This window comes from Nerophis ophidion, linkage group LG25 (assembly GCF_033978795.1).
Source record: "Nerophis ophidion isolate RoL-2023_Sa linkage group LG25, RoL_Noph_v1.0, whole genome shotgun sequence".
In the NCBI taxonomy this organism is placed as follows: domain Eukaryota; kingdom Metazoa; phylum Chordata; class Actinopteri; order Syngnathiformes; family Syngnathidae; genus Nerophis; species Nerophis ophidion.
The window spans coordinates 37,753,438-37,780,430 of record NC_084635.1 but is presented as its reverse complement, the minus strand read 5'-3'; the positions used below and the strand labels follow the sequence as shown (position 1 = coordinate 37,780,430).

General features: G+C 41.3%; 1 protein-coding gene across 1 annotated transcript in view; it reads right to left on the bottom strand.

The window, feature by feature from the left end:
• cmtm4 (CKLF-like MARVEL transmembrane domain containing 4) overlaps positions 1–26,993 on the bottom strand; it is a 77,606-nt gene that overhangs the window by 10,204 nt on the left and 40,409 nt on the right. Inside the window, exon 4 of the mRNA XM_061887432.1 lies at positions 11,339–11,437. Coding sequence (XP_061743416.1) covers positions 11,339–11,437 — 99 coding nt within the window. The remainder of the gene's footprint in view (positions 1–11,338; positions 11,438–26,993) is intronic.

The window sequence follows — 26,993 nt, the reverse complement described above, 5'->3', positions numbered from 1 at the left end:
GGCTCACCTGCACTGGCTTCCTGTGCACTTAAGATGTGACTTTAAGGTTTTACTACTTACGTATAAAATACTACACGGTCTAGCTCCAGCCTATCTTGCCGATTGTATTGTACCATATGTCCCGGCAAGAAATCTGCATTCAAAAGACTCCAGCTTATTAGTGATTCCTAGAGCCCCAAAAAAGTCTGCGGACTATAGAGCGTTTTCCGTTCGGGCTCCAGTACTCTGGAATGCCCTCCCGGTAACAGTTCGAGATGCTACCTCAGTAGAAGCCTTTAAGTCTCACCTTAAAACTCATCTGTATACTCTAGCCTTTAAATAGACCTCCTTTTTAGACCAGTTGATCTGCCGCAATCTTTTCTTTTTTCTCCTATGTCCCCCCCTCCCTTGTGGAGGGGGTCCGGTCCGATGACCATGGATGAAGTACTGGCTGTCCAGAGTCGAGACCCAGGACGGGCCGCTCGTCGGGACCCAGGATGGACCGCTCGCCTGTTTATCGGTTGGGGACATCTCTACGCTGCTGATCCGCCTCCGCTTGAGATGGTTTCCTGTGGACGGGACTCTCGCTGCTGTCTTGGATCCGCTTTGAACTGAACTCTCGCGGCTGTGTTGGAGCCACTATGGATTGAACTTTCACAGTATCATGTTAGACCCGCTCCACATCCATTGCTTTCGGTCCCCTAGAGGGGGGGGGTTGCCACATCTGAGGTCCTCTCCAAGGTTTCTCATAGTCATCATTGTCACTGGCGTCCCACTGGATGTATATTCTCCCTGCCCACTGGGTGTGAGTTTTCCTTGCCCTTTTGTGGGTTCTTCCGAGGGTGTCGTAGTCGTAATGATTTGTGCAGTCCTTTGAGACATTTGTGATTTGGGGCTATATAAATAAACATTGATTGATTGATTGATTAATTCTCCCGAAATGTGTTTGTCAATCTTGTATTGTGTGGCTTCACAGCGTGGCGCATATTAGTAAGTTTTAAAGTTGTTTATATCACAACCATCAGTGTACTCTGTATCACCCAATATGCCTTTCAATCTTGTACGTGTGATTGCGGAAGCTGCACACAACATGTTACTGGACCTTCAATCGGTTCATACATGTTTTGAAGGTGTCTAAGGCAATGGCTTCACAGCACGCCCACATTCTTGTCATCAGGATGAACGCTATTGAATAGTCGCGAGAACGTTAGCGGCTCCAATTGACTACATTACTCTATGAAACTGTTTTAAATAGCTCTGTGAGTCGTAAAGGTGGCCAACCTCCGATGTAACTCAGCGGGTGGGTACGGTCCAGATAAAAAGTTGGTTCGGGTGGACGGCGGGTGGATGACGATTTTGGTGATGGGGATAATATAATTGCTAGGGATGCACCGATTAATCAGTAACCGAATATATTCGGCCGAATATGGCAAAAAAAGCCACATTCGGCCTTCGGTGGAATGAGTTAAGAACAAGGCCGAATAGTGGCGTGTGACGCAATTATTTGACGCAATCACGGTGACGTTGGGATATGTTGTGTACCTGTATAAGTGTATGAGGTTACAATGTTGTGTACCTGTATAAGTGTATGAGGTTACAATGTTGTGTACCTGTATAAGTGTATGAGGTTACAATGTTGTGTACCTGTATAAGTGTATGAGGTTACAATGTTGTGTACCTGTATAAGTGTATGAGGTTACAATGTTGTGTACCTGTATAAGTGTATGAGGTTACAATGTTGTGTACCTGTATAAGTGTATGAGGTTACAATGTTGTGTACCTGTATAAGTGTATGAGGTTACAATGTTGTGTACCTGTATAAGTGTATGAGGTTACAATGTTGTGTACCTGTTTAAGTGTATGAGGTTACAATGTTGTGTACCTGTATAAGTGTATGAGGTTACAATGTTGTGTACCTGTATAAGTGTATGAGGTTACAATGTTGTGTACCTGTATAAGTGTATGAGGTTACAATGTTGTGTACCTGTATAAGTGTATGAGGTTACAATGTTGTGTACCTGTATAAGTGTATGAGGTTACAATGTTGTGTACCTGTATAAGTGTATGAGGTTACAATGTTGTGTACCTGTATAAGTGTATGAGGTTACAATGTTGTGTACCTGTATAAGTGTATGAGGTTACAATGTTGTGTACCTGTATAAGTGTATGAGGTTACAATGTTGTGTACCTGTATAAGTGTATGAGGTTACAATGTTGTGTACCTGTATAAGTGTATGAGGTTACAATGTTGTGTACCTGTATAAGTGTATGAGGTTACAATGTTGTGTACCTGTATAAGTGTATGAGGTTACAATGTTGTGTACCTGTATAAGTGTATGAGGTTACAATGTTGTGTACCTGTATAAGTGTATGAGGTTACAATGTTGTGTACCTGTATAAGTGTATGAGGTTACAATGTTGTGTACCTGTATAAGTGTATGAGGTTACAATGTTGTGTACCTGTATAAGTGTATGAGGTTACAATGTTGTGTACCTGTATAAGTGTATGAGGTTACAATGTTGTGTACCTGTATGAGGTTACAATGTTGTGTACCTGTATAAGTGTATGAGGTTACAAGCACACACTTAATTGAGATTTACTTGAGCCTTCTGTTTACATTATTAGCATATCTACTGTGGCTAAGCAGACTTTTGCCAAAAGGACAATCATTCATTTGTTGTGGGTTTATCCACTTTAATGCACTTTATTTTTTTTGGGGAATGCATGTTTTGTTTGAAGGCCTAATATAAATGAAAAACTGTGCTTTTTTTGAAAAGCAAAGGCTACTGGAATATTAAAAAAATGTCAATAATCAATAAAAAATTACTTTATGTGAAAAACATGTCTAAAAATTTATTCTAGGCTATTTATGCAATATAAAAAAGTTGTGAAAAACTGCATTTATTATTCGGTATTTGGCCAAGCGCTCAAATTTTATTTGGTTTCGGCTTCGGCCACAAATTTTCATTTCGGTGCATCCCTGATAATTGCCTATTCGCGCATCTCTACTGTAGACAGACAACATTCACACTCACATTCACACACTAGGGACCAATCAACCTATCCCCAGGTGCATGTCTTTGGAAGTGGGAGGAAGCTGGAGTACCCGGAGAGAACCCACGCAGTCACGGGGAGAACATGCAAACTCCACACAGAAAGATCCCAAGCCTGGGATTGAACCCTGACTACTCAGGTCCTTCGTGTTGTGAGGCAGACGCACTAACCTCTCTTCCGCCGTGAAGCCCCTACTGAAATGAGATGTTCTTATTTAAACGGGGATAGCAGGTCCATTCTATGTGTCATACTTCATCATTTCGCGATATTGCCATATTTTTGCTGAAAGGATTTAGTAGAGAACATCCACGATAAAGTTGGCAACTTTTGGTCGCTAATAAAAAAGCCTTGCCTGTACTGGAAGTAGCAGACGATGATGTCACCGGTGTGAGGGCTCCTCACATTGTTTATAATGGGAGCCTCCAGTATCAAGAGCTATTCGGACCGAGAAAACGAAATTTCCCCAATAATAGATTGTTGAGAAATGTTGTTCTTAAACTGTGGGACAATTTTCTCACGCCTTTGTTCACAAAGTGGTGACCCTCGCCCCATCCTTGTTTGTTTTTATACCCAATCATGGCACCCACCTGTTCCCAATTAGCCTGTTCACCTGTGGAATGTTCCAAATAAGTGTTTGATGAGCATTTCTCCACTTTCTCAGTCTTTTTTGCCACTTCTGTCAGCTTTTTGAAACATGTTGCACACATTAAATTCCAAATGAGCTAATATTTGCAACAAAAAAAAATAAATTCCAGTTTGAACGTTAAGTATCTTGTCTTTGCAGTCTATTCAATTGAATATAAGTTGAAAAGGATTTGCAAATCATTGTATTCTCTTTTTATTTACCATTTACACAATGTACCAACTTCACTGGTTTTGGGATTTGTATTTTGAATGAATGAATGGTTTATTTTGAGCCATGCAAACAAAACAAAATAATGACATAAAATACAAAAGAAATATATATATATATATATATATATACACATTATTTTTACACCTACATAGAAAATATTACATGGGACTAATCTTTTGTAGATGTCAAGATTGGCTCAAAAGGGAGTGGGAAGAAGTAAACTTATTTGGTCCCAACCCTATACATATACAATATATATATATATATATATATATATACACAATATATAATACAATAATATAATTCAATTCAGCGGTTGCTGCATAGATGCTATATATTATCTATATATAATACATTTAAATTTACACACACACACACATATATACACAACACACACATATACGTACACACATATATACAATCCATATACATATATATATATATATATATATATATATATATATATTAGGGGTGGGCAAATTAGTGCGTTAATTACGAGTTAACTCATCAATCTATTAACGCCGACAATTATTTTATCGCAAATTTGAGTATGTTGTTTACATGCTTTTATTTTGTTAACGCCTTTTCTTAACAAGATGGCGTCGCCCGGCGTGGAGGGGCTCTTGGTAAAGATGGAACATTTGGCAAAAATACCGGACAATTCTGCAAATGTCATGGCTGGCTTACAGCGTGGTCACTCCGGGATCACTTACGACCGCCAGACAATTCTGGATGTGGATAGATCGGGCCGTTTTGGACTGAATGAGGCGTGCTTGCTAGAGCGGCTAGCTAGCATGGGAATACTTTGCCGGCTACATCCAGCGGCCTGTGAAGCAGCGGAGTATATGTGTTGTCTGTCTATTTATGAATAATGCAGACCAGGAGTGTTGGCTGAGTTCTTAACGTTTGCTTTCAGAGCGTGCATATCACAACATACAAGATGCCGTCATGGCGACACAACCTATACATGCTCCTCACTCCTGTTGCATGCTGGGTAGGGTAGTTCTTTTATTTCCCTGGCTCATAACATCACAATATAGTACCATGTATATGATGCCTTCAGTTTATCAAAGCACCAAGCAAACAATCGGAAAATTCCCATCATATCAATTCCTAGATATGGTCATAATTATTTTAAGTGCACTACGCAGAATAAACACAACATTATTAATATTGCTACTACGGATAATTTGATCCAAAATTCCCTAAAACAGCCCACTACCTATAATATAGGTTTTTTAAACATTATAAAAAAAATGTTTCTGCTGTTACCTCAGAAATTGCCTGTTCAGATGTTATGATTGTGGCTCAGAGATTTGTATGTAGATTATATTTATTTTCCATAACAAACAGGATAACTTAAATACCCTGGCAGTGGCAATAAGCTTAAATGTTTGTATTTACATTTTTGGAGTTGATTTTCATCAAATATGCTATTTAACTGCTACTGTTTAACAAGGACTGATTTAAATTGTGTTTGCACAACAAATGTTTTGGCGCTTTTGTTCATGTGGGAGAATATTCCAATAAAGGTGCACTACACACTACTTTTGAATTCATTATTGGGCTTTGTGTATACAATGCAGTTAATCGCGATTAATCGGAGAAATAGTGCGATTAACTTCGATTAAAATTTTTAATCGTTGCCCAGCCCTAATATATATATATACATACACACACACACACACACACACACACACACACACACACCTATATAAATACTATATATATAATAGTATATATAATATACACTTTTGTCTAAACATTAACAGTTTTTTATCTACAGTGTTTGATTGACTTAAGTAAATATCATTCTTCTCATGATGATTGTATTTTCTGCTTTTAATTTGAATGATGTTTTTAACTTCCTGTACAGCACTTTGAGTTTCCTTGTGTACAAATTGTGCTTTATAAATAAACTTGCCTCGCCCGTCTTATGAAGCAAGAAAGTGTTCTTGCCTAAGCGAGGACCCAGACAATAAACGCAAGTGGAAACACATGACAACAATCTCGTGAAGCAGAAATCCTGCTTTGTTTTGTCGGCCGTCTACGAAATGTGCGTCGATGGCGATAAGCGTTAAAAAGTCATACATATATCGGCCTGGCCAGCAATGGCTGGATTTATAGCAGGCGCCACTTTTCAGGTGCACGTCGTTCTTCTTCCACAGTTTCTATCCTTATTTATAAAGCTGCATTCCACAACACTGGAAAGTTGGAAATGCTTCCCCCATCTGTCCAGAAAAAGTGCAAAGGAATGTCACACAGAGGCTGAGTTCTGACTACAGGCAGAATAAAAATACTATATTGTCAGCTCGGAAATGCTATCATTAGCTTTGTGTGCATTTTAAGTATTGTTTTAAGCTATTTTACAGCAGTTTTCTTGTCTTCCTAGCTTAATATGAGTCCCAGGAAAGCAAAGAACAAACAATTTGTGGTTTGGAAACATTCAGAAAGTATCCACAGCGTTGTCGACACGTCCCTTCTCTTTCGCTGCACGCTAAAAATATTGACGAGCTGAAGTGGATTTTATTTTTTATTTTATTTCTAACCATTGCAGCTGTTAAAGTTAAGGACTTTTGTGATTTCGAACTGTGAGTGCACCCATACTTGCCAATCTTGAGACCTCTGATTTTGGGAGGTGGGGGTGGGGGGCGTGGTTAAGAGGGGAGGAGTATATTTATAGTATCACAAGTCTTTCATATATATATACATATATATACATACATATATATACATATATATATATATATATATATATATATATATATATATATATATATATATATATATATATATATATAAATATATATATATATATGGGGGCGGCATAGCTCGGTTGGTAGAGCGGCTGTGCCAGCAACTTGAGGGTTGCAGGTTCGATTCCCGCTTCCATCATCCTAGTCACTGCCGTTGTGTCCTTGGGCAAGACACTTTACCCACCTGCTCCCAGTGCCACCCACACTGCTTTAAATGTAACTTAGATATTGGGTTTCACTATGTAAAGCGCTTTGAGTCACTAGAGAAAAAGCGCTATATAAATATAATTCACTTAATTCACTACTATGTTATATTATTATTAGGGGTGGGCAAATTAATGCGTTAATTACACGTTAACTCATAAATCTATTAACCACGACAATTATTTTATCGCACATTTGCGTATGTTGTTTACATGCTTTTATTTTGTTAACGCCTTTTTTTAACAAGATGGCGTCGCCCGGCGTGGAGGGGCTCTTGGTAAAGATGGAACATTTGGCAAAAATACCGGACAATTCTGCAAATGTCCTGGCTGGCTTACAGCGTGGTCACTCCGGGATCACTTACGACCGCCAGACAATTCTGGATGTGGATATATCGGGCCGTTTTGGACTGAATGAGGCGTGCTTGCTAGAGCGGCTAGCTAGCATGGGAATACTTTGCCGGCTACATCCAGCGGCCTGTGAAGCAGCGGAGTATATGTGTTGTCTGTCTATTTATGAATAATGCAGACCAGGAGTGTTGGCTGAGTTCTTAACGTTTGCTTTCAGAGCGTGCATATCACAACATACAAGATGCCGTCATGGCAACACACAACCTATACCGGGCTACCGCGCATGCTCCTCACTCCTGTTGCATGCTGGGTAGGGTAGTTCTTTTTTTCCCTGGCTCATAACATCACAATATAGTACCATGTATATGATGCCTTCAGTTTATCACAGCACCAAGCAAACAATCGGAAAAATCCCATCATATCAATTCCTAGATATGGTCATAATTATTTTAAGTGCACTACGCGGAATAAACACAACATTATTAATATTGCTACTACGGATAATTTGATCCAAAATTCCCTAAAACAGCCCACTACCTATAATATAGGTTTTTTAAACATAAAACCCTGATAAAAAAAAATGTTTCTGCTGTTAGCTCAGAAATTGCCTGTTCAGATGTTATGATTGTGGCTCAGAGATTTGTATGTAGATTATATTTATTTTCCATAACAAACAGGATAACTTAAATACCCTGGCAGTGGCAATAAGCTTAAATGTTTGTATTTACATTTTTGGAGTTGATTTTCATCAAATATGCTATTTAACTGCTACTGTTTAACAAGGACTGATTTAAATTGTGTTTGCACAACAAATGTTTTGGCGCTTTTGTTCATGTGGGAGAATATTCCAATAAAGGTGCACTACACACTACTTTTGAATTCATTATTGGGCTTTGTGTATACAATGCAGTTAATCGCGATTAATCTGAGAAAAAGTGCGATTAACTTCGATTAAAATGTTTAATCGTTGCCCAGCCCTAATATATATATATATATATATATATATATATATATATATATATATATATAGTCCTTGCGCACTAATGACTGAATAAACACGTACTTGGCGTGATGTCATGTTATCGATGGGAAAATGCATTTTTAGACCTTATGATTTGCCTGAGTGACTAGAAGACCCCGAGAGTAACAAGAACTTGCCTTGTTGCCTTCCATTAAGAAAAATAAATTTGTTTTTAGTATAAGTTTGCTGGTTTCAAGAAATGTAATGCCGAGTGCGTATCATTATGTGAAGACAATGGCGCTAGCATTTACTTATTTAAGAAAATGTTTCAACATATCGAGAGAAAAAAAAAGTGTCTTTTTTTTCCATTTAGAAAAGTGCACTTGTTATTAGTGAGAATATACTTATTTTAAGATATTTTAAGATTCATTGAAGTTAGCTAATTTGACTTGTTTTGGAAATTCTTGCCAATCCAAATTTCTTATTCTATATGCAGATCATTTGGCTTAGTTCAAGTAAAATACCCCTCATTTTTATATTTTTCTCTTGTTTTTCAACACTGACTTTTTGCAGTGTAGTTGTGTATGACATAGTACAAGTACAAACAGTAATTGAAACTACCTTTAACGTGACAAACAAAATATATTGTTTTGAAGCATTTACAATGAAATATAGTTTAAATCCTTCAGAAATGTTTGTGTTATATTTTTTTCTTTAAAAAAGTTAATATTCAGATTTGAGTCATGTCCCTGGGTATTTCACTCTGTCCTGTTACCCTGACACCTTACCCCCTCTGAAAAATGTGGACTATGTTGCAAGTCACAAGTTCCACTGGAAGTTGCAAAGTTTAGATCCACTGCAGGCCACGGGAATTTATTTGTTTATATAACTATGATATTTTAACTGACTGGGACGATGCATAAAAATCTATGCACATCCTTGTTACCATTTAAAATAAACAAAACATTTTGGTCAAGTCCTTTTTGTCAACATTTTATCGGCATGAAGCCATGTGGCTGGCTATATGTGATGTGTTTGCTAATTCTATGCGGAAAACTTAGTCCTGTCATTTTCACTAATGCCATCTTTGCAATGGAACTTTCAACACCAATAAAATAAAACTGTCTGAGATGGAAAATACACATTTTGAATAGTTAATAGGTGTATTATCAGGTTTAGAGTAAAAAAAAAAAAAAGGCAAATAAACTATTTGGCTTTACTGAGGCATGTTTTTTTTTTTTTACCATAGGACCCATTTTTGGGCCTTGAGCGCCCCCTAAAGGACCACCAAAAATATGTTTTTCAGCTATGGTAAGTGATATAGTAGCTAAATGAAGAGAAATTGTAGCTAAACGAATAGAAATAGAAACTAAAATAACTTAAATAGTAGCTGAAAGAAGATAAATAGTAGCTAAAAGAATGGAAAGAGCAGCTAAATGAAAAGGAAAAGTAGCTAAAAGAAGAGGGAGGGTAGCTAAACGAGGAAAAAGTAGCTAAAAGAAGGTAAGAGAAAAGAAATAGTGCAATGAAGACAAATAGTAGCTAAAAGAAGAAACAGAGACTAAAATAAGATACATAATAGCTGAAAGGAGAGAAATAGTAGCTAAAGGAGGAAGTAAAAGAAGAGAAATAGTAGCTAAAATAAGAGAAATAGTAGCTAAAATAAGAGAAATGGTAGCTGAAAGACAAATAGTAGTTAAAATAAGAGAAATAGTAGCTAAATGGTAGTTAAATAGCTAAATAGTAGTTAAAAGAAGAGAAATAGTAGCTAAAAGAAGAAGGTAAAAAAGAGAAATAGTAGCTGAAAGAAGAAGGTAAAAAAGAGAAATAGTAGCTGAAAGAAGAAGGTAAAAAAGAGAAATAGTAGCTAAAATAATGAGGTAAAAATTAAATAAATAGTATCAAAAAAAGAGAACAAACAGCTAAAAGAAGAAGGTAAAATAAGAGAAATAGTAGCTGAAAGAGAAATAGTAGCTAAAAGAAGAGAAGGAGTAGCTAAAAGAAGGTAAAATAAGAGAAATCGTAGCTAAAACAATAAGGTAAAAATAAAACAAATAGTATCAAATTAAGAGAAATAGTAGCTAAAGGAGGAGGTAAAAGAAGAGAAATAGTAGTTTAAAGAAAAAGGTACAAATAAGAGAAATAGTAGCTAAAAGAAGAGAAATAGTAGCTAAAAGAAGAAGGTAAAAAAGAGAAATAGTAGCTAAAATAATGAGGTAAAAATAAAATAAATAGTATCAAAAAAGAGAATAAACAGCTAAAAGAAGAAGGTAAAAGAAGAGAAATAGTAGCTGAAAGAAGAGAAATAATAGCTAAAAGAAGGTGAAAATAAGAGAAATGGTATCTAAAAGAGAAATAGTAGCTAAAAGAAGAGAAATAGTAGCTAAAAGAAGAATGTAAGAGAAGAGAAATAGTATCTAAAAGAAGAGAAGGAGTAGCTAAAAGAAGGTAAAATAAGAGAAATAGTAGCTAAAATAAGAGAAATGGCAGCTAAAAGAAAATAAATAGTAGTTAAAAGAAGAGAAATAGCTAAAAGAAGAAGGTAAAAAAGAGAAATAGTAGCTAAAATAATTAGGTAAAAATAAAATAAATAGTATCAAAACAAGAGAATAAACAGCTAAAAGAAGAAGGTAAAATAAGAGAAATAGTAGCTGAAAGAAGAGAAATAGTAGCTTCTCCACCACAATCACAAACAAACGGAAGAGCCTAAGTAGGGAAGTTTTTAAGCGCCACAAATATGACTAAAGAGGTAAAGCTGTATTTCCACTTGCACTTTTTTCACCGACAGTTGAGTTAAAAATTAACTTTGTTTATTTTAGCACAACATGTACATTTATTTGTCTTCACTTATTAATGAGTCCCTTCTTTTGGTTAGTACTTATTTTTCCTAATCAGCCTGACCTAAGCCTAAGGTTTATCTGTTAAATAAACTATCATCTTTGTGATTAACACACGGTTGTAAACTCTAAGTCGTGTTTACATTTGCGTGGGCCCCGGGCCTGTGTGTAGTGGGAAAGTTGGGGCACGAGGTGAAAATAGTTAAGAAGTCCACCAGCATTGTGCAGAATGCTGCTAATAGTGATTGTTTGGACTGGAAGGACCTTCATCTCGCGTCTTCTTTTTGCAACACATGAGCGTTGAAAACAAGCCGCCCGGGCCCGCTAGGTGTCGACTCACCACTGCTGCGATCTCGGCTCCGGTGTTGTGGTTGATGCAGGCCAGCACCAGGGAGGACAGGAAGAAGAGGAAGGTGCTGGCTGCCGTGTTGCCCAAATCCTGAAAAGACACCCAAGAAGGCAGACTTCAGTGTTTGCAGTAACTTGATGCTTTCTCACTTTCTCACTGCCACTCATCCAGGGTGGACGCTCCTCTTTCCTCTCCTGCTCGCTTTGTCTTGTCTTTACTTTTTGTGGCCTCTTCAATCAATCAATCAATGTTTACTTATATAGCCCTAAATCACTGGTGTCTCAAAGGGCTGCACAAACCACTACCACATCCTCGGTAGGCCCACATAAGGGCAAGGAAAATGAGAACCTTGGAGAGGTGGAAAGCAATGGATGTCGAGCGGGTCTAACATGATACTGTGAAAGTTCAATCCATAATGGATCCAACACAGTCGCGAGAGTCCAGTCCAAAGCGGATCCGACACAGCAGCGAGAGTCCCGTTCACAGCGGAGCCAGCAGGAAACCATCCCAAGCGGAGGCGGATCAGCAGCGCAGAGATGTCCCCAGCCGATACATGGCCACCGGATCGGATCGGACCGGACCCCCTCCACAAGGGAGAGTGGGACATAGGAGAAAAAGAAAACAAACGGCAGATCAACTGGTCTAAAAAGGGAGTCTATTTAAAGGCTAGAGTATACAAATGAGTTTTAAATGCTTCTACTGAGCCTCTTTTTGCACTGCTCTCCAAATCAACAATGGAACTATTTAATTGGCCTCAACCAAATCGACAAGATCTTGGGTTTAGGGCCGGGGTCGGCAACCTTTACCACCCAAAGAGCCATTTTGACCCGTTTCACAAAATAAATAAACAATGGGAGCCACAAAACTCTTTTGAAATTTAAAATGAAAATAACACTGCACAGTTTTTTTTGTGCTTTGTGCTAAGTATTAACCAGGGGTCTCAAACTCGCGGCCCGCACCTTAATATGAAAATGTAATGTTAGTGCGGCCCACAAGTTTTAAATTAATGCCGTTTGAGAGCATCACACTCACCAACCCTCCCAAACTTTCCACGAGACTCCCCAATTTCAGAGCAACTATTCTCGCGAATGACTGCTGATTTTCACCCTTCGAAATTAATACGGGCGTGCTATGTTGGCGCTGCCTTTACCGCCCTCTATAACATGAACAGAAATCTAGCACAGCCCAGCCAGGAGTCCACAGACACACTTAGACAACTACAACGACTACTTGTTCAACAGCCATACAGGTTACACTGAGGGTTGTGATATAAACAACTTTAACACTCTTACTAATATGCGCCACACTGTGAACCCACACCAAACAAGAATGACAAACACATTTTGGGAGAACATCCTCACTATAACACAACAGAACAAGTACCCAGAATCCCATGCATCCCTAACTCTTCCGGGCTACATTATACACCCCCACTACCACCAACCCCCCCCCCCCCCCCCCCCCTCCGTGCGTTGGTTGAGGTGGGCGGGGTTAGGTGCTGGCGGGTGGGTGTAATGTAGCCCGGAAGAGTTACGGATGCATGGGATTCTGGGTATTTGTTCTGTTGTGTTACAATGCGGATGTTCTACCGAAATGTGTTTGTCGTTCTTGTTTGGTGTGGGTTCACAGTGTGGCGCATATTAGTAAGAGTGTAAAAGTTGTTTATGTCACAACTTCGTGTAACCTGTATGGCTGTTGAGCAAGTATGCCTTGCAGTCACTTTCGTGTATCAACAGAGGCTGCATAGTACATGTGACCGGCTGGCACGGGCCGCAGGTTGCCGACCCCTGGTTTAGGGAAACCTGCTTGTCGTGCCGCAGCGGTTGTTGCTGGACACACGACGGACTCTTGGGAGAAGGAGTACTGCGTGCCTGGGGACCATTTTCAGTGGAGGACGTGAAGATATCCACCTATTGGGAATTATGACAACGGGACATCTGCTGACTGGAGTAAGCGTTGCTCTGGTTTGTCCACAAATTGGAAGTTGCTGGCAGTCTTCAAAGTAGCCCAAAGCTGCCACAAATGGTTGGAGGATGCGGGAAGAACTGTGGACACTCTTGTGATTTTGGATCACATCGAACAGTCTGCTTCGCAGGATTTTGACAACCAGTCATAGACAATTTAGAGTGAAAAGCTAATTTTATTTTCACTCGCATACAAAACATTCTAACTTGGATTGTTTCCCTGGCTTGGAGACTCTCCCGTAGGACAGTGCGGCGAAGTCACAACAAAACTCCCTTCAGTCTCTCATGGACACACACCTGTTATTGTTGACTTTGGACTAGCGACTGCAGGAGATCAAAGACACTGCAGGCTTACACACAACATGCATCCACAATAATAATTGCAGTATATTTGTAGGTAGTTGCAGGTTTGAGACACTAGATGGCAATGTTGTATAAGCTATTGTACTCTACTCAGAGTAGTTTGGGAAGCGACACATTAAAAGTGTCAAGATGTTGACACACCTTCTGCATTATAAGCAACAAAACTAAAGACACGTTTCGGTTATTAAGTTGATATATCAAGATATCAAAAGTGTGGCTTCTCACTCCATGCAGAGAATCCACAGCGAGACGGCGCAACCACACTTGGTAGTTGATACTGTCATGTGATTGGCTGTTAGCGTGTCTCTCTCATTACTTCGCGTTTCCTGTTTTGTCGGGTTGCCAGAGTGCGAGTGACTTTATGAAACTACCGTATTTCCTTGAATTGCCGCCGGGTATATAGTCTGCACCTGCCTAGAATTACTGCCGAATCAAACTCGTTTCGCAAAATAATTAGCGCATTACCGGCGGCTCAGGATTCACGCCGGGTCAAACTCGTTTCGCAAAATATTATTTTTATTAGCGCATGTCTAGAATTTCCGCAGGGTCAAACTCGTCACGTTACGAGTGACACTTCACCTGTCATCATTTTTAAAATGGAGGAGACTGATTTCAATCATTAGAAATCGCATAAAGGGAAGAAGATTAAGAGCTATTCAGTAGGTTTTAAGGTCCAAGCTATTGAATATGCTAAAAAGAACAGTAACTAGCTATGTTTTATTAATATACCGTAGCTGCGTGTGTCAAATATGAGTCATTAAATGACTCCCGCCTCCTGGTGGTAGAGGGCGCTAGTGATCCTTCTTGCGACTACTCGGCTGCAGAAGAAGTGACAACAAGCAGCGATCGTTTATTGTTTCCTCTCGCTTGCACTTTTAACATGGAGGATTACATATCTAAAATAAAACAGTTTTCTAAACTGGACTTTCAATCAAAGCAGGAGGTAATAAAGGAAGATCTCCATCGAGACAGAGAGACTTTTAAAACTGAAGAAAGATAAGGAAGACTTCTATAAACGAGTTATCGATGCTTTTGATCAGAAGGAGCTGCGCATGGACTTCATTTATAAGTAAAGGCAAGATTATAATAACGTTTTTTTTAATTATTAAATGTGCTTGTCATGATGGTATCCTTACATCACACTCAAATTTTTAGGCGCAGGCCTAACTTTACCGCATGCCTTTGGTAAGCGCGGGAGTGAGAAGAGGTTTTAAACTAATTAGCGCCCCGGCGGCAATTCGAGGAAATACGGTATGTGTCAATCGCCATTTATATCAATATCATTTTATCAGCCTAACCCTACTCCAAGTTAACTTTCAGTTTTGATCTCCGCCAAGGCATTGCAGTCATGGAGGATAAAAGCATGTCCAGTGCTGGTATTGCTATTGTTTTTACTTCCTCTTTTTGCTTCCAATAAATTGTTCATCTTCCATTTCAGTCACCTCTCTTTATTTGAGACGGTTTTAGGATTAAAGAACCTGGGTGGACTCTGCCCTCCTAAAGGGAGGGTCCTAGTAATCCCCTCCAAAACCAGTCGGACTGCATCCCTGTTGCGTCACTGTCCTGTTAAACACGTCCGTTGCACACAGCAAATTAAACCCCGCAATAGCATGAGAGTTACAGTCCCGGTCAAAAGTTTACATACACTTGTGAAGAACAAAATATCATGGCTGTCTTGAGTTTCCAATCTTTTCTACAACTCTTATTTTTTTGTGATAGAGTGATCGGAGCACATAAAACTTGTTGGTAGCAAAAAACATTCATGAAGTTAGGTTTTTTATACATTTATTTTGGGTCTACATAAAATGTGACCAAATCTGCAAATAACTTTCCTCCAGAAGGACTTATCTGTGTGCATGTGATGTCAGATGAAACAAAAACTGAGCAGTTTGGCCACAATACCCAGCAATATGTTTGGAGGAGAAAAGGTGAGGCCTTTAATCCCAGGAACACCATACCTACAGTCAACCATGGTGGTGGTAGTATTATGCTCTGGGCCTATTTTGCTGCCAATGGAACTGCTTTTTTTACAGAGAGTAAATGGGACAATGAAAAAAGAAGATTACCTCCAAGTGAAGTGAAGTGAATTATATTTATATAGCGCTTTTCTCTAGTGACTCAAAGCGCTTTACATAGTGAAACCCAATATCTAAGTTACCTTTAAACCAGTGTGGGTGGCACTGGGAGCAGGTGGGTAAGGTGTCTTGCCCAAGGACACAACGGCAGTGACTAGGATGACCGAAGCGGGAATCGAACACGCAACCCTCAAGTTGCTGGCACGGCCGCTCTACCAACCGAGCTATGCCGCCCCAAATTAGAGATGTCCGATAATATCAGCCATCTGATATAATCGGCCATTAAATGCTTTAAAATGTAATATCGGAAATTATCGGTTTCACAATTATCGGTTTCAAAAAGTAAAATTCATGACTTTTTCAAACGGCGCTGTGTACACGGATGTAGGGAGCGGTACAGAGCGCCATTAAAGGGGAACATTATCACCAAACCTATGTAAGCGTCAATATATACCTTGATGTTGCAGAAAAATGTCCATGTATTTTTTTAACCGATTTCCGAACTCTAAATGGGTGAATTTTGGCAAATTAAACGCCTTTCTGTTTATCGCTCTTGTAGCGATGACGTCAGAATGTGACGTCACCGAGGTAACACACCCGCCATATTCATTTTCACATTACAAACACCGGGTCTCAGCTCTGTTATTTTCCGTTTTTTCGACTATTTTTTGGAACCTTGGAGACATCATGCCTCGTGGGTGTGTTGTCGGAGGGTGTAACAACACTAACAGGGAGGGATTCAAGTTGCACCACTGGCAAGAAATCTGCCGCCAGACCCCCATTGAATGTACCAGAGTGTCTCCACATTTGACCGGCGATGCTAAGACAGACATGGCACAGAGATGTATGGATAACCTGCAGATGCATTTGCAACCATTAAGTCAACGAAATCACAAAGGTGAGTTTTGTTGATGTTGTTGACTTATGTGCTAATCAGACATATTTGGTCACGGCATGACTGCCAGCTAATCGATGCTAACATGCTACGCTAATCGATGCTAACATGCTATTTACGCTAGCTGTATGTACATTTAAAAATAGATACCCACATTAAATGCGAAACAAACACTTACCAATCGACGGATTTAAGTTGCTCCAGTGTCACAAGATGCGAAAGTCCTGATCGTTTGGTCCACACATTTTACCGGCGATGCTAATAAGGCAGCCATGCTATGGGCCACTTCATTAGGTACACCCACGCTATGGCCGAATAGCGTCAATAGCTATTCGCTCAATAGCTTCAATTTCTTCTTCAATTTCGTTTATGCGTAATCTGTTGAATCGCTTAAACCGCTGAAATCCGAGTCTGAATCCGAGCTAATGTTGCTATATCTTGCTGTGGTAACCGCCATGTTGTTTGTATTGGCAGCCCTGTATGACGTCACAGGGAAATGGATAGTGGTTTCGAAGATAGCGGAAATAAGGCACTTTAAAGCTTTATTTAGGGATATTCCGGGACCGGTAAAATTTTGAAAAAAACTTCAAAAAATACAACAAGCCACTGGGAACTGATTTTTATTGTTTTTAACCCTTTTGAAATTGTGATAATGTTCCCCTTTAAACCTTGAAGGCACTGTCTTTGCGTGCAAGCCCAATCAAATAATATCCACGGCTTTTCACACACACAAGTAATTGCAATGCATACTTGGTCAACAGCCATACAGGTCACACTGAGGGTGGCCGTATAAACAACTTGAACACTGTTACAAATATGCGCCATACTGTGAACCCACACCAAACAAGAATACCAAACACATTTCGGGAGAACATCCGCACCGTAACACAACATAACAAATACCCAGAACCCCTAGCAGCACTAACTATTCCGGAACGCAACAATATACACCCCCGCTACCCTCTAACCCCTCCACCCACCTCAATCTCCTCATGCTCTCTCAGGGAAAGCATGTCTCAAATTCCAAGTTGCTGTTTTGAGGCATGTTAAAATAAATATTGCACTTTGTGACTTCAATTATAAATAAGGCAGTGCCATGTTGGCATTTTTTTCCATAACTTGAGTTGATTTATTTTGGAAAACCTTGTTACATTGTTTAATGCATCCAGTGAAGCATCACAACAAAATTAGGCAACTGGTATCAGTTGATATCGGTATCAGTAATTAGGAGTTGGACGATATTGGAATATCGGACATCGGCAAAAAAGCCTTTATCTGACATCTCTACTCCAAATTCTTCAGGACAAGCTAAAATCCTCAGCCCGGAGGTTGGGTCTTGGGCGCAGTTGGGTGTTCCAACAGGACAATGACCCCAAACATGTCAAAAGTGATAAAGGAAGGGCTAAATCAGGCTAGAAGGAAGATTTTAGAATGGCCTTCCCAAAGTCCTGACTTAAACGTGAGGACAATGCTGAAGAAACAAGTCCATGTCAGAAAACCAACACCTTTCGCTGAACTGCACCAATTTTGTCCAGAGGAGTGGTCAAAAATTCAACTAGAAGCTTGTGGATGGCTACCAAAAGCGCCTTATTGCAGTGAAACTTGCCAAGGGACATGTAAGCAAATATTAACATTGCTGTATGTATACTTTTACATTTGCTCAGATTTTCAGTAGACCCATAATAAATTCAGAAAAGAACCAAACTTCATTGATATTTTTGGTGTCAAACAAGTATCCATCCATCCATTTTCTACCACTTGTCCCGTTCGGGGTCGCTGGAGCCTATCTCAGCTGCATCCGGGCGGAAGGCGGTGTAAACCCTGGACAAGTCGTAACCTCAGCGCAGAAAAACAAGTATGTTAAAGTTAAAGTAACGATGATTGACACACACACACACACACACTAAATGTGGCAAATTATTCTCTGCCTTTGACCCATCACTAGGGGTGTAACGGTACCTCTGGTTCGGTTCATTTTCGGTACAGTAGGAAAACAACTAAATATAAATTTTTTTGGTTATTTATTTACTAAATTTGTAAACAATGGCTTAACATACGTGTACACTCAGGGTCCATTGCCAGGGTTAATGTGGTCAACATGTATAAAATAAAAACTAAATAAGATAAGGCTCAGAATGGTTTCTTAACAAAACCTTCTACATATAAAGTGCTTTTTTTGATTGATTGATTGAGACTTTTATTAGTAGATTGCACAGTACAGTACATATTCCGTACAATTGACCACTAAATGGTAACACCCCAATAAGTTTTTCATCTTTTTTTAAGTCGGAATCCACGTTAATCAACGTTAAACTGCCTCAAGTTGTTGTCAGATTAAATAAAATGACAAAACTTTTCTTCTACATATAAAAAGTGCAACATTAAACAGTTTCAAGTCAACTCAGCCTCAACTTTTCTTTTCCTCCCCAGCCTGGCTAACTTGGCAGTGAGAGGATATATAGGCTCATTGTTCTTCCACCATAGACGTGGGTCAAAAACTAGTTTTTAATGCAATTTGGATTTAAATCAGCTGCTATAAAAACATTTGTTCTTGCTTTAGCCCTGCCTGACTCGCCGAGGAGAGGCTGCTTGAATGCAGTGGTGACGCTTCAAATGGGTTAGCATGTGTTAAGTGAGTAACATATGTGTGTGTGTGTGTGGCCCTTTAATATGTGACGTCAGTGAGTGTGTGGGCGAGTGAGGTGAGGGAGCAGTAGGTGAGTGTGGGGAGTGGCTAATGTTTTGTTGGATTGTCTGTGTGCAAGACCTCAATAAAGCCACGATTTGCAACTAATTGCCGGACTCTCCAATTACCCTGGAGTGAAGAGTGTTGCCCCCGAAAATACATCAGCCCTGGAGGAGTATCTCCCCTGCGCTCCTCGAGCCCGGAAGCAGGAAAGGTGGAACACGTTTGACGTGTTGTCAGAAGCAGCTGCTGAACAATGTCGGCAAACCTCCGTCCTCCATTGTTGTATCGCGCAGCCAAAGTGTTCCCAAACGGGAGATCTTAACGAGGCAGGAGGGTTTTCCAGTCCTGGCTTTTACATGTTGTCCTAGCCCGGTCGCTGCTAGCATGTGTACTTGTGAGATCATTATCCATGCGTTTGTTACGTCTCGCCTCGATTACTGTAACGTACTATTTTCGGGTCTCCCCATGTCTAGCATTACAAGATTACAGTTGGTACAAAATGCGGCTGCTAGACTTTTGACAAGAACAAGAAAGTTTGATCACATTACGCCTGTACTGTATATACCTTTATATACATATATACATACATATATACCTATACTGTATATACCTTTATATACATATATACATACATATATACCTATACTGTATATACCTTTATATACATATATACATACATATATACCTATACTGTATATAACTTTATATACATATATACATACATATATACCTATACTGTATATACCTTTATATACATATATACATACATATATACCTATACTGTATATACCTTTATATACATATATACATACATATATACCTATACTGTATATACATTTATATACATATATGCATACATATATACCTATACTGTATATACCTTTATATAGATATATACATACATATATACCTATACTGTATATACCTTTATATACATATATACATACATATATACCTATACTGGCTCACCTGCACTGGCTTCCTGTGCACTTAAGATGTGACTTTAAGGTTTTACTACTTACGTATAAAATACTACACGGTCTAGCTCCATCCTATCTTGCCGATTGTATTGTACCATATGTCCCGGCAAGAAATCTGCCTTCAAAGGACTCCGGCTTATTAGTGATTCCCAAAGCCCAAAAAAAGTCTGCGGGCTATAGAGTGTTTTCATTTCGGGCTCCAGTACTCTGGAATGCCCTCCCGGTAAAAGTTCGAGATGCCACCTCAGTAGAAGCATTTAAGTCTCACCTTAAAACTCATTTGTATACTCTAGCCTTTAAATAGACTCCCTTTTTAGACCAGTTGATCTGCCGTTTCTTTTCTTTTTCTCCTATGTCCCACTCTCCCTCGTGGAGTGGGTCCGGTCCGGTGGCCATGTACTGCTTGCCTGTGTATCGGCTGGGGACATCTCTGCGCTGCTGATCCGCCTCCGCTTGGGATGGTTTCCTGCTGGCTCCGCTGTGAACGGGACTCTCGCTGCTGTGTTGGATCCGCTTTGGACTGGACTCTCGCGACTGTGTTGGATCCATTATGGATTGAACTTTCACAGTATCATGTTAGACCCGCTCGACATCCATTGCTTTCCTCCTCTCCAAGGTTCTCATAGTCATCATTGTCACCGACGTCCCACTGGGTGTGAGTTTTCCTTGCCCTTATGTGGGCCTACCGAGGATGTCCTAGTGGTTTGTGCAGCCCTTTGAGACACTAGTGATTTAGGGCTATATAAGTAAACATTGACTGATTGATTGTTCGGTACACCTCTGAACTGAGCCGAAACCCCCGTACCGAAACAGTTCAATACAAATACACGTACCGTTACACCCCTACCCCTCGCCCTTGATCACCCCCTGTGAGGTGAGGGGAGCAGTGGGCAGCAGCGGTGGCCACGCCCGGGAATCATTTTTTGGTGATTCAACCCCCAATTCCAACCCTTGATGCTGAGTGCCAAGCAGGGAGGTAATGGGTCCCATTTTTATAGTCTTTGGGGTTTGAAACTCAAGAGAGCCATGACATTATGTTCTTTACAAGTGTATGCTAAACTTTTCCTTCTGTTTTTTAAGACAACTTAGTTTGGGAAGGGTTAATAAATAGTGTGACAGGGGCATGACCAGCATGAGGAGATGCATGATTTTAATTATTTTAAACGTGGCGTGTCACATGACATGCACAACAATCTCTGAAGAGCTGAATCAACGGTCGGCCATCACGGGGGTTGAAGCAGTAAACCATTAATTAGCCACACCCGCCGAGCATACACCCCCATGCACACACAAACACACCCCCATGCACACACTAACACACCCCCACCACCAACCAGACCGGTTTGACGGGGTCTGCTCCACTCTTTTGAGGGTCTCGAGTTTCAAGCGGGGCGGCAATGACACAAATTACGCGTGCCGTCGGTTCCACCGCCCCGCTCCTTCTCACATTCCGTGTTCCCGCCCGGCCGACAAGCTGTAAAAGCTTCAATAACACGAGACAGCCACCACAGCGCTGCGTCTCTCTCTGTCTGCTACGACGCTTACACAACCGGCAAACATTGTTGTTGCTTTTTCAACTTGACTGCAAAGCTGAATAATTCAGGAAAACCACAAACCGTATTTCCTTGAATTGCCGCCAGGGCGCTAATTAATTTAAAATGGTAAATGGGTTATATTTGTATAGCGCTTTTCTACCTTCAAGGTAGTCAAAGCGCTTTGACACTACTTCCACATTCACACACTGATGGAGGGAGCTGCCATGCAAGGCCCTAACCACGAACCATCAGGTGCAAGGGTGAAGTGTCTTGCCCAAGGACACAACAGGCGTGACGAGGTCGGTAGAAGGTGGGGATTGAACCAGGAACCCTCAGGTTGCTGGCACGGCCACTCTCCCAACTGTGCCACGCCGTCCCCCAACCCCTTCTCACTCCTGCGCTTACCAAAGGCATGCGGTAAATTTAGGCCTGCGCTTAGAAATTTGAGTGTGATGTAAGGATACCATCATGAAAAGCACATTTAATAAAAAAAAAGGTTATTATGGTCTTACTTTTACTTATAAATGAAGTCCATGCGCAGCTCCTTCTGATCAAAAGCATCGACAACTTGTTTATAGAAGTCTTAAGCCTTATCTTTTTTAAATTTTAAAAAATCTTCCTTTATTACCTCCTGCTTCGATTGAAAGTCCAGTTTAGAAAACTGTTTTATTTTAGATATGTAATCCTCCTTGTTAAAAGTGCAAGCGAGAGGAAAAAATAAACGATCGCTGCTCACTCTTGCTGCTTGTTTTCACTTCTTCTGCAGCCAAGTAGTCGCAAGAAGGATCACTAGCGCCCTCTACCACCAGGAGGCGGTAGTCATTTAATGACTCATATTTGACACACGCGGCTACGGTATATTAATAAAAAATAGTTGCTTAGTGTTGTTTTTAGCATTTTCAATAGCTTGGACCTTAAATCCTACTGAATAGCTCTTAATCTTCTTCCCTTTACGCGATTTCTAATGATTGAAATCAGCCTCCTCCATTTTGAAAATGATGACTGGTGAAGTGTCACTCGTGACGTGACAAGTTTGACCCGGTGGAAATTCTAGGCATATGCTAATTATTTGGCGAAACGAGTTTGACCCGGCGGAAATTCTCCACATGCGCTAATAAAAATAACATTTTGCGAAACAAGTGCCATTACAAAAAAAATAATAATGAATTAAAATGTCATATCCGGTACAGAGCTGTACCGGATATGTACAGCTCTGTGCAGCTGCGTTTTAAAAATGAGTTTTACTTTTTGAAACAGATACCGATAATTTTTTGATATTACATTTTAAATTATTTATCGGCCGATAATATTGGCTATTGGACATCTCTGGTTGAAAGAAAAAATAAATCTAAATATGACTTCTTTTTTAACACTTTAATGCATACTTGGCAACCTTGAGACCTCCGATTTCGGGAGGTGGGGGGCGTGGTTAAGAGGGGAGGAGTATATTTACACTTACAATTCACCAAGTCAAGTATTTTATATATATATATATATATATATAAATACTTGACTTTCAGTGAATTCAGCGTCGCCATGGCTGTATCTTCCTCGTTCTTCTGCTTCGTCTCCTTGTTGTGTGCGCAGTTGTGCACTGCACTCTCTAAAAGCCGTAGATGTTATTGTCACATATGCATGTACAGGAGATGGCAGTATTGTCCTGTTTAAGAGTGTCACAACATTGCTGTTTGTGGCAGACAAACTGCTTTACGGTAGACGAAAACATGACTGCTGTTGTTGTGTGTTGTTACCGCGCTGGGAGGACGTTAATGAAACTGCCTAACAATAAACCCACATAAGAAACCAATAACCCGCCCCGATCATTCTTAAGTTATAACGGCATTGGGCAGACACGCTGTTTATATTGTGGGAAAGCGGACGTGAAAACAGGCTGTCGACACGTCACTCAGGTCCGCATGGAGCTGGAGGGGGCGTGTCCTCCAGCGCCGCCTGAATTTCGGGAGATTTGCGGGAGAAAATTTTTCCCGGGAGGTTTTCGGGAGAGGCGCAGAATTTCGGAAGTCTCCCGAAAAATCCGGGAGGGTTGGCAAGTATGCTTTAATGATTGAGACCCTTTTAGGTCCCCGGGACCTTTAACAAGACCGAGACCCAGGATGGACCCAGGATGGACCGCTCGCCTGTGTATCGGTTGGGGACATCTCTACGCTGCTGATCCACCTCCGCTTGAGATGGTTTCCTGTGGACGGGACTCTCGCTGCTGTCTTGGATCCGCTTTAACTGAACTCTCGCGGCTGTGTTGGAGCCACTATGGATTGAACTTTCACAGTATCATGTTAGACCCGCTCGACATCCATTGCTTTCGGTCCCATAGAGGGGGGGGGGGGGGTTGCCCACATCTGAGGTCCTCTCCAAGGTTTCTCATAGTCAGCATTGTCACTGGCGTCCCACTGGATGTGAATTCTCCCTGCCCACTGGGTGTGAGTTTTCCTTGCCCTTTTGTGGGTTCTTCCGAGGATGTTGTAGTCGTAATGATTTGTGCAGCCCTTTGAGACATTTGTGATTTGGGGCTATATAAATAAACATTGATTGATTGATTGATTGATTGAACAATAACCAAAAATTGAGGGGAGCCCTAATGGTTACGTTAAATTTTTTCTGGATTTTGAAAATGACAAAGATGAAAATGGGCCCCTTTTATCATTTTTCAGTGGAAAACGTTTGGACGCCTCAGTTGTGAACTAAGGCAACCCTGAAACAAACACTTACTTCAAACCCGTGATAATACAGGTGACAGGTGTGTGCTGTGCTTGTACAAACATTGGTGCACACAAAGTGAGACAATGATGGCATTGAAACATGCTACAGACGCCAGGGCGGCCAAAAGTGATACAGTTGTTCCTCACTGTGTCTGTGACTCTCTCAGAGGTACAAGCTGTTTATACTAAAAAGGAGCCTTGAGGATGTTGGCTACTTTTATGTTAGTCAGTCCTAAAAAATGACCATAGTTGGCATCGCTTTTGTCGGCAAAGGCTTTTATTGGATTTTTTATAGTAACACGGAGTGAGCCCGTGATGTAAACAGATCCTTGACTGCACAGCTTTTGTTTCTGGTAGGCCTGGGTTGATAGTCGATACATCAATAATGGAACGTTACATAAAAATAAACTCTATATATTGTGTTTGTTTCTTCATCTGTCGCTTCCAGCCAGGGTTCACTCTGTGCACAGCTCTCACAGTTTTATATTGGTCAATAACTACAATTCCATCCATCCATCCATCTTCTTCCGCCCATCCGAGGTCAGGTCGCGGGGGCAACAGCCTAAGCAGGGAAACCCAGACTTCCCTCTCCCCAGCCACTTCGTCTAGCTCTTCCCGGGGGATCCCGAGGCGTTCCCAGGCCAGCCGGGAGACATAGTCTTCCCAACGTAGAAGTAGAAGCATTTAAGTCTCACCTTAAAACTCATTTGTATACTCTAGCCTTTAAATAGACTCCCTTTTTAGACCAGTTGATCTGCCGTTTCTTTTCTTTTTCTTCTATGTCCCACTCTCCCTTGTGGAGGGGGTCCGGTCCGATCCGGTGGCCATGTACTAAATAGACTCCCTTTTTAGACCAGTTGATCTGCCGTTTCTTTTCTTTTTCTTCTATGTCCCACTCTCCCTTGTGGAGGGGGTCCGGTCCGATCCGGTGGCCATGTACTGCTCGCCTGTGTATCGGCTGGGGACATCTCTGCGCTGCTGATCCGCCTCCGCTTGGGATGGTTTCCTGCTGGCTCCGCTGTGAACGGGGACTCTCGCTGCTGTGTTGGATCCGCTTTGGACTGGACTCTCGCGACTGTGTTGAATCCATTATGGATTGAACTTTCACAGCATCATGTTAGACCCGCTCGACATCCATTGCTTTCCTCCTCTCCAAGGTTCTCATAGTCATCATTGTCACCGACGTCCCACTGGGTGTGAGTTTTCCTTGCCCTTATGTGGGCCTACCGAGGATGTCGTGGTGGTTTGTGCAGCCCTTTGAGACACTAGTGATTTAGGGCTATATAAGTAAACATTGATTGATTGATTGATTGATTGAACGTGTCCTGGGTCTTCCCCGTGGCCTCCTACCGGTTGGACGTGCCCTAAACACCTCCCTAGGAAGGCGTTCGGGTGGCATCCTGACCAGATGCCCGAACCACCTCATCTGGCTCCTCTCCATGTGGAGGAGCAGCGGCTTTACTTTGAGTTCCTCCCGGATGGCAGAACTTCTCACCCTATCTCTAAGGGAGAGACCCAAACTCATTTCGGCCGCTTGTACCCGTGATCTTATCCTTTCGGTCATGACCCAAAGCTCATGACCATAGGTGAGGATGGGAACGTAGATCGACCGGTAAATTGAGAGCTTTGCCTTCCGGCTCAGCTCCTTCTTCACCACAACGGATCGGTACAACGTCCGCATTACTGAAGACGCCGCACCGATCCGCCTGTCGATCTCCACATCCACTCTTCCCCCACTCGTGAACAAGACTCCTAGGTACTTGAACTCCTCCACTTGGGGCAGGGTCTCCTCCCCAACCCGGAGATGGCACTCCACCCTTTTCCGGGCGAGAACCATGGACTCGGACTTGGAGGTGCTGATTCTCATTCCGGTCGCTTCACACTGGGCTGCGAACCGATCCAGTGAGAGCTGAAGATCCCGGCCAGATGAAGCCATCAGGACCACATCATCTGCAAAAAGCAGAGACCTAATCCTGCGGTCACCAAACCGGAACCCCTCAACGCCTTGACTGCGCCTAGAAATTCTGTCCATAAAAGTTATGAACAGAATGGGTGACAAAGGACAGCCTTGGCGGAGTGTAACTCTCACTGGAAATGTGTCCGACTTACTGCCGGCAATGCGGACCAAGCTTTTTTTATAACCTATCAAAGAAATGGACCAAGTGGTTAGAGTGTCCGCCCTGAGATCGGTAGGTTGGGGAGTTCAAATGTCCTGGGAATGACGTTAAAGTGCATCCGGCAGTGGAGGCTCCTCGATGGGGTTCTTGGGGCATGTAGATGTCAGGATTTTAAACCCTTTACTACTCTTACCCCAGGTTGCTCTTGGCAAAGGCCGAGTACCTGACTGCCCCCTAGCCAGGGATACGGTGAAGACCTCAACGGCGGGGCAGGCGGAAGACGGTAGATTTAAGAACTACCACAACGGCGG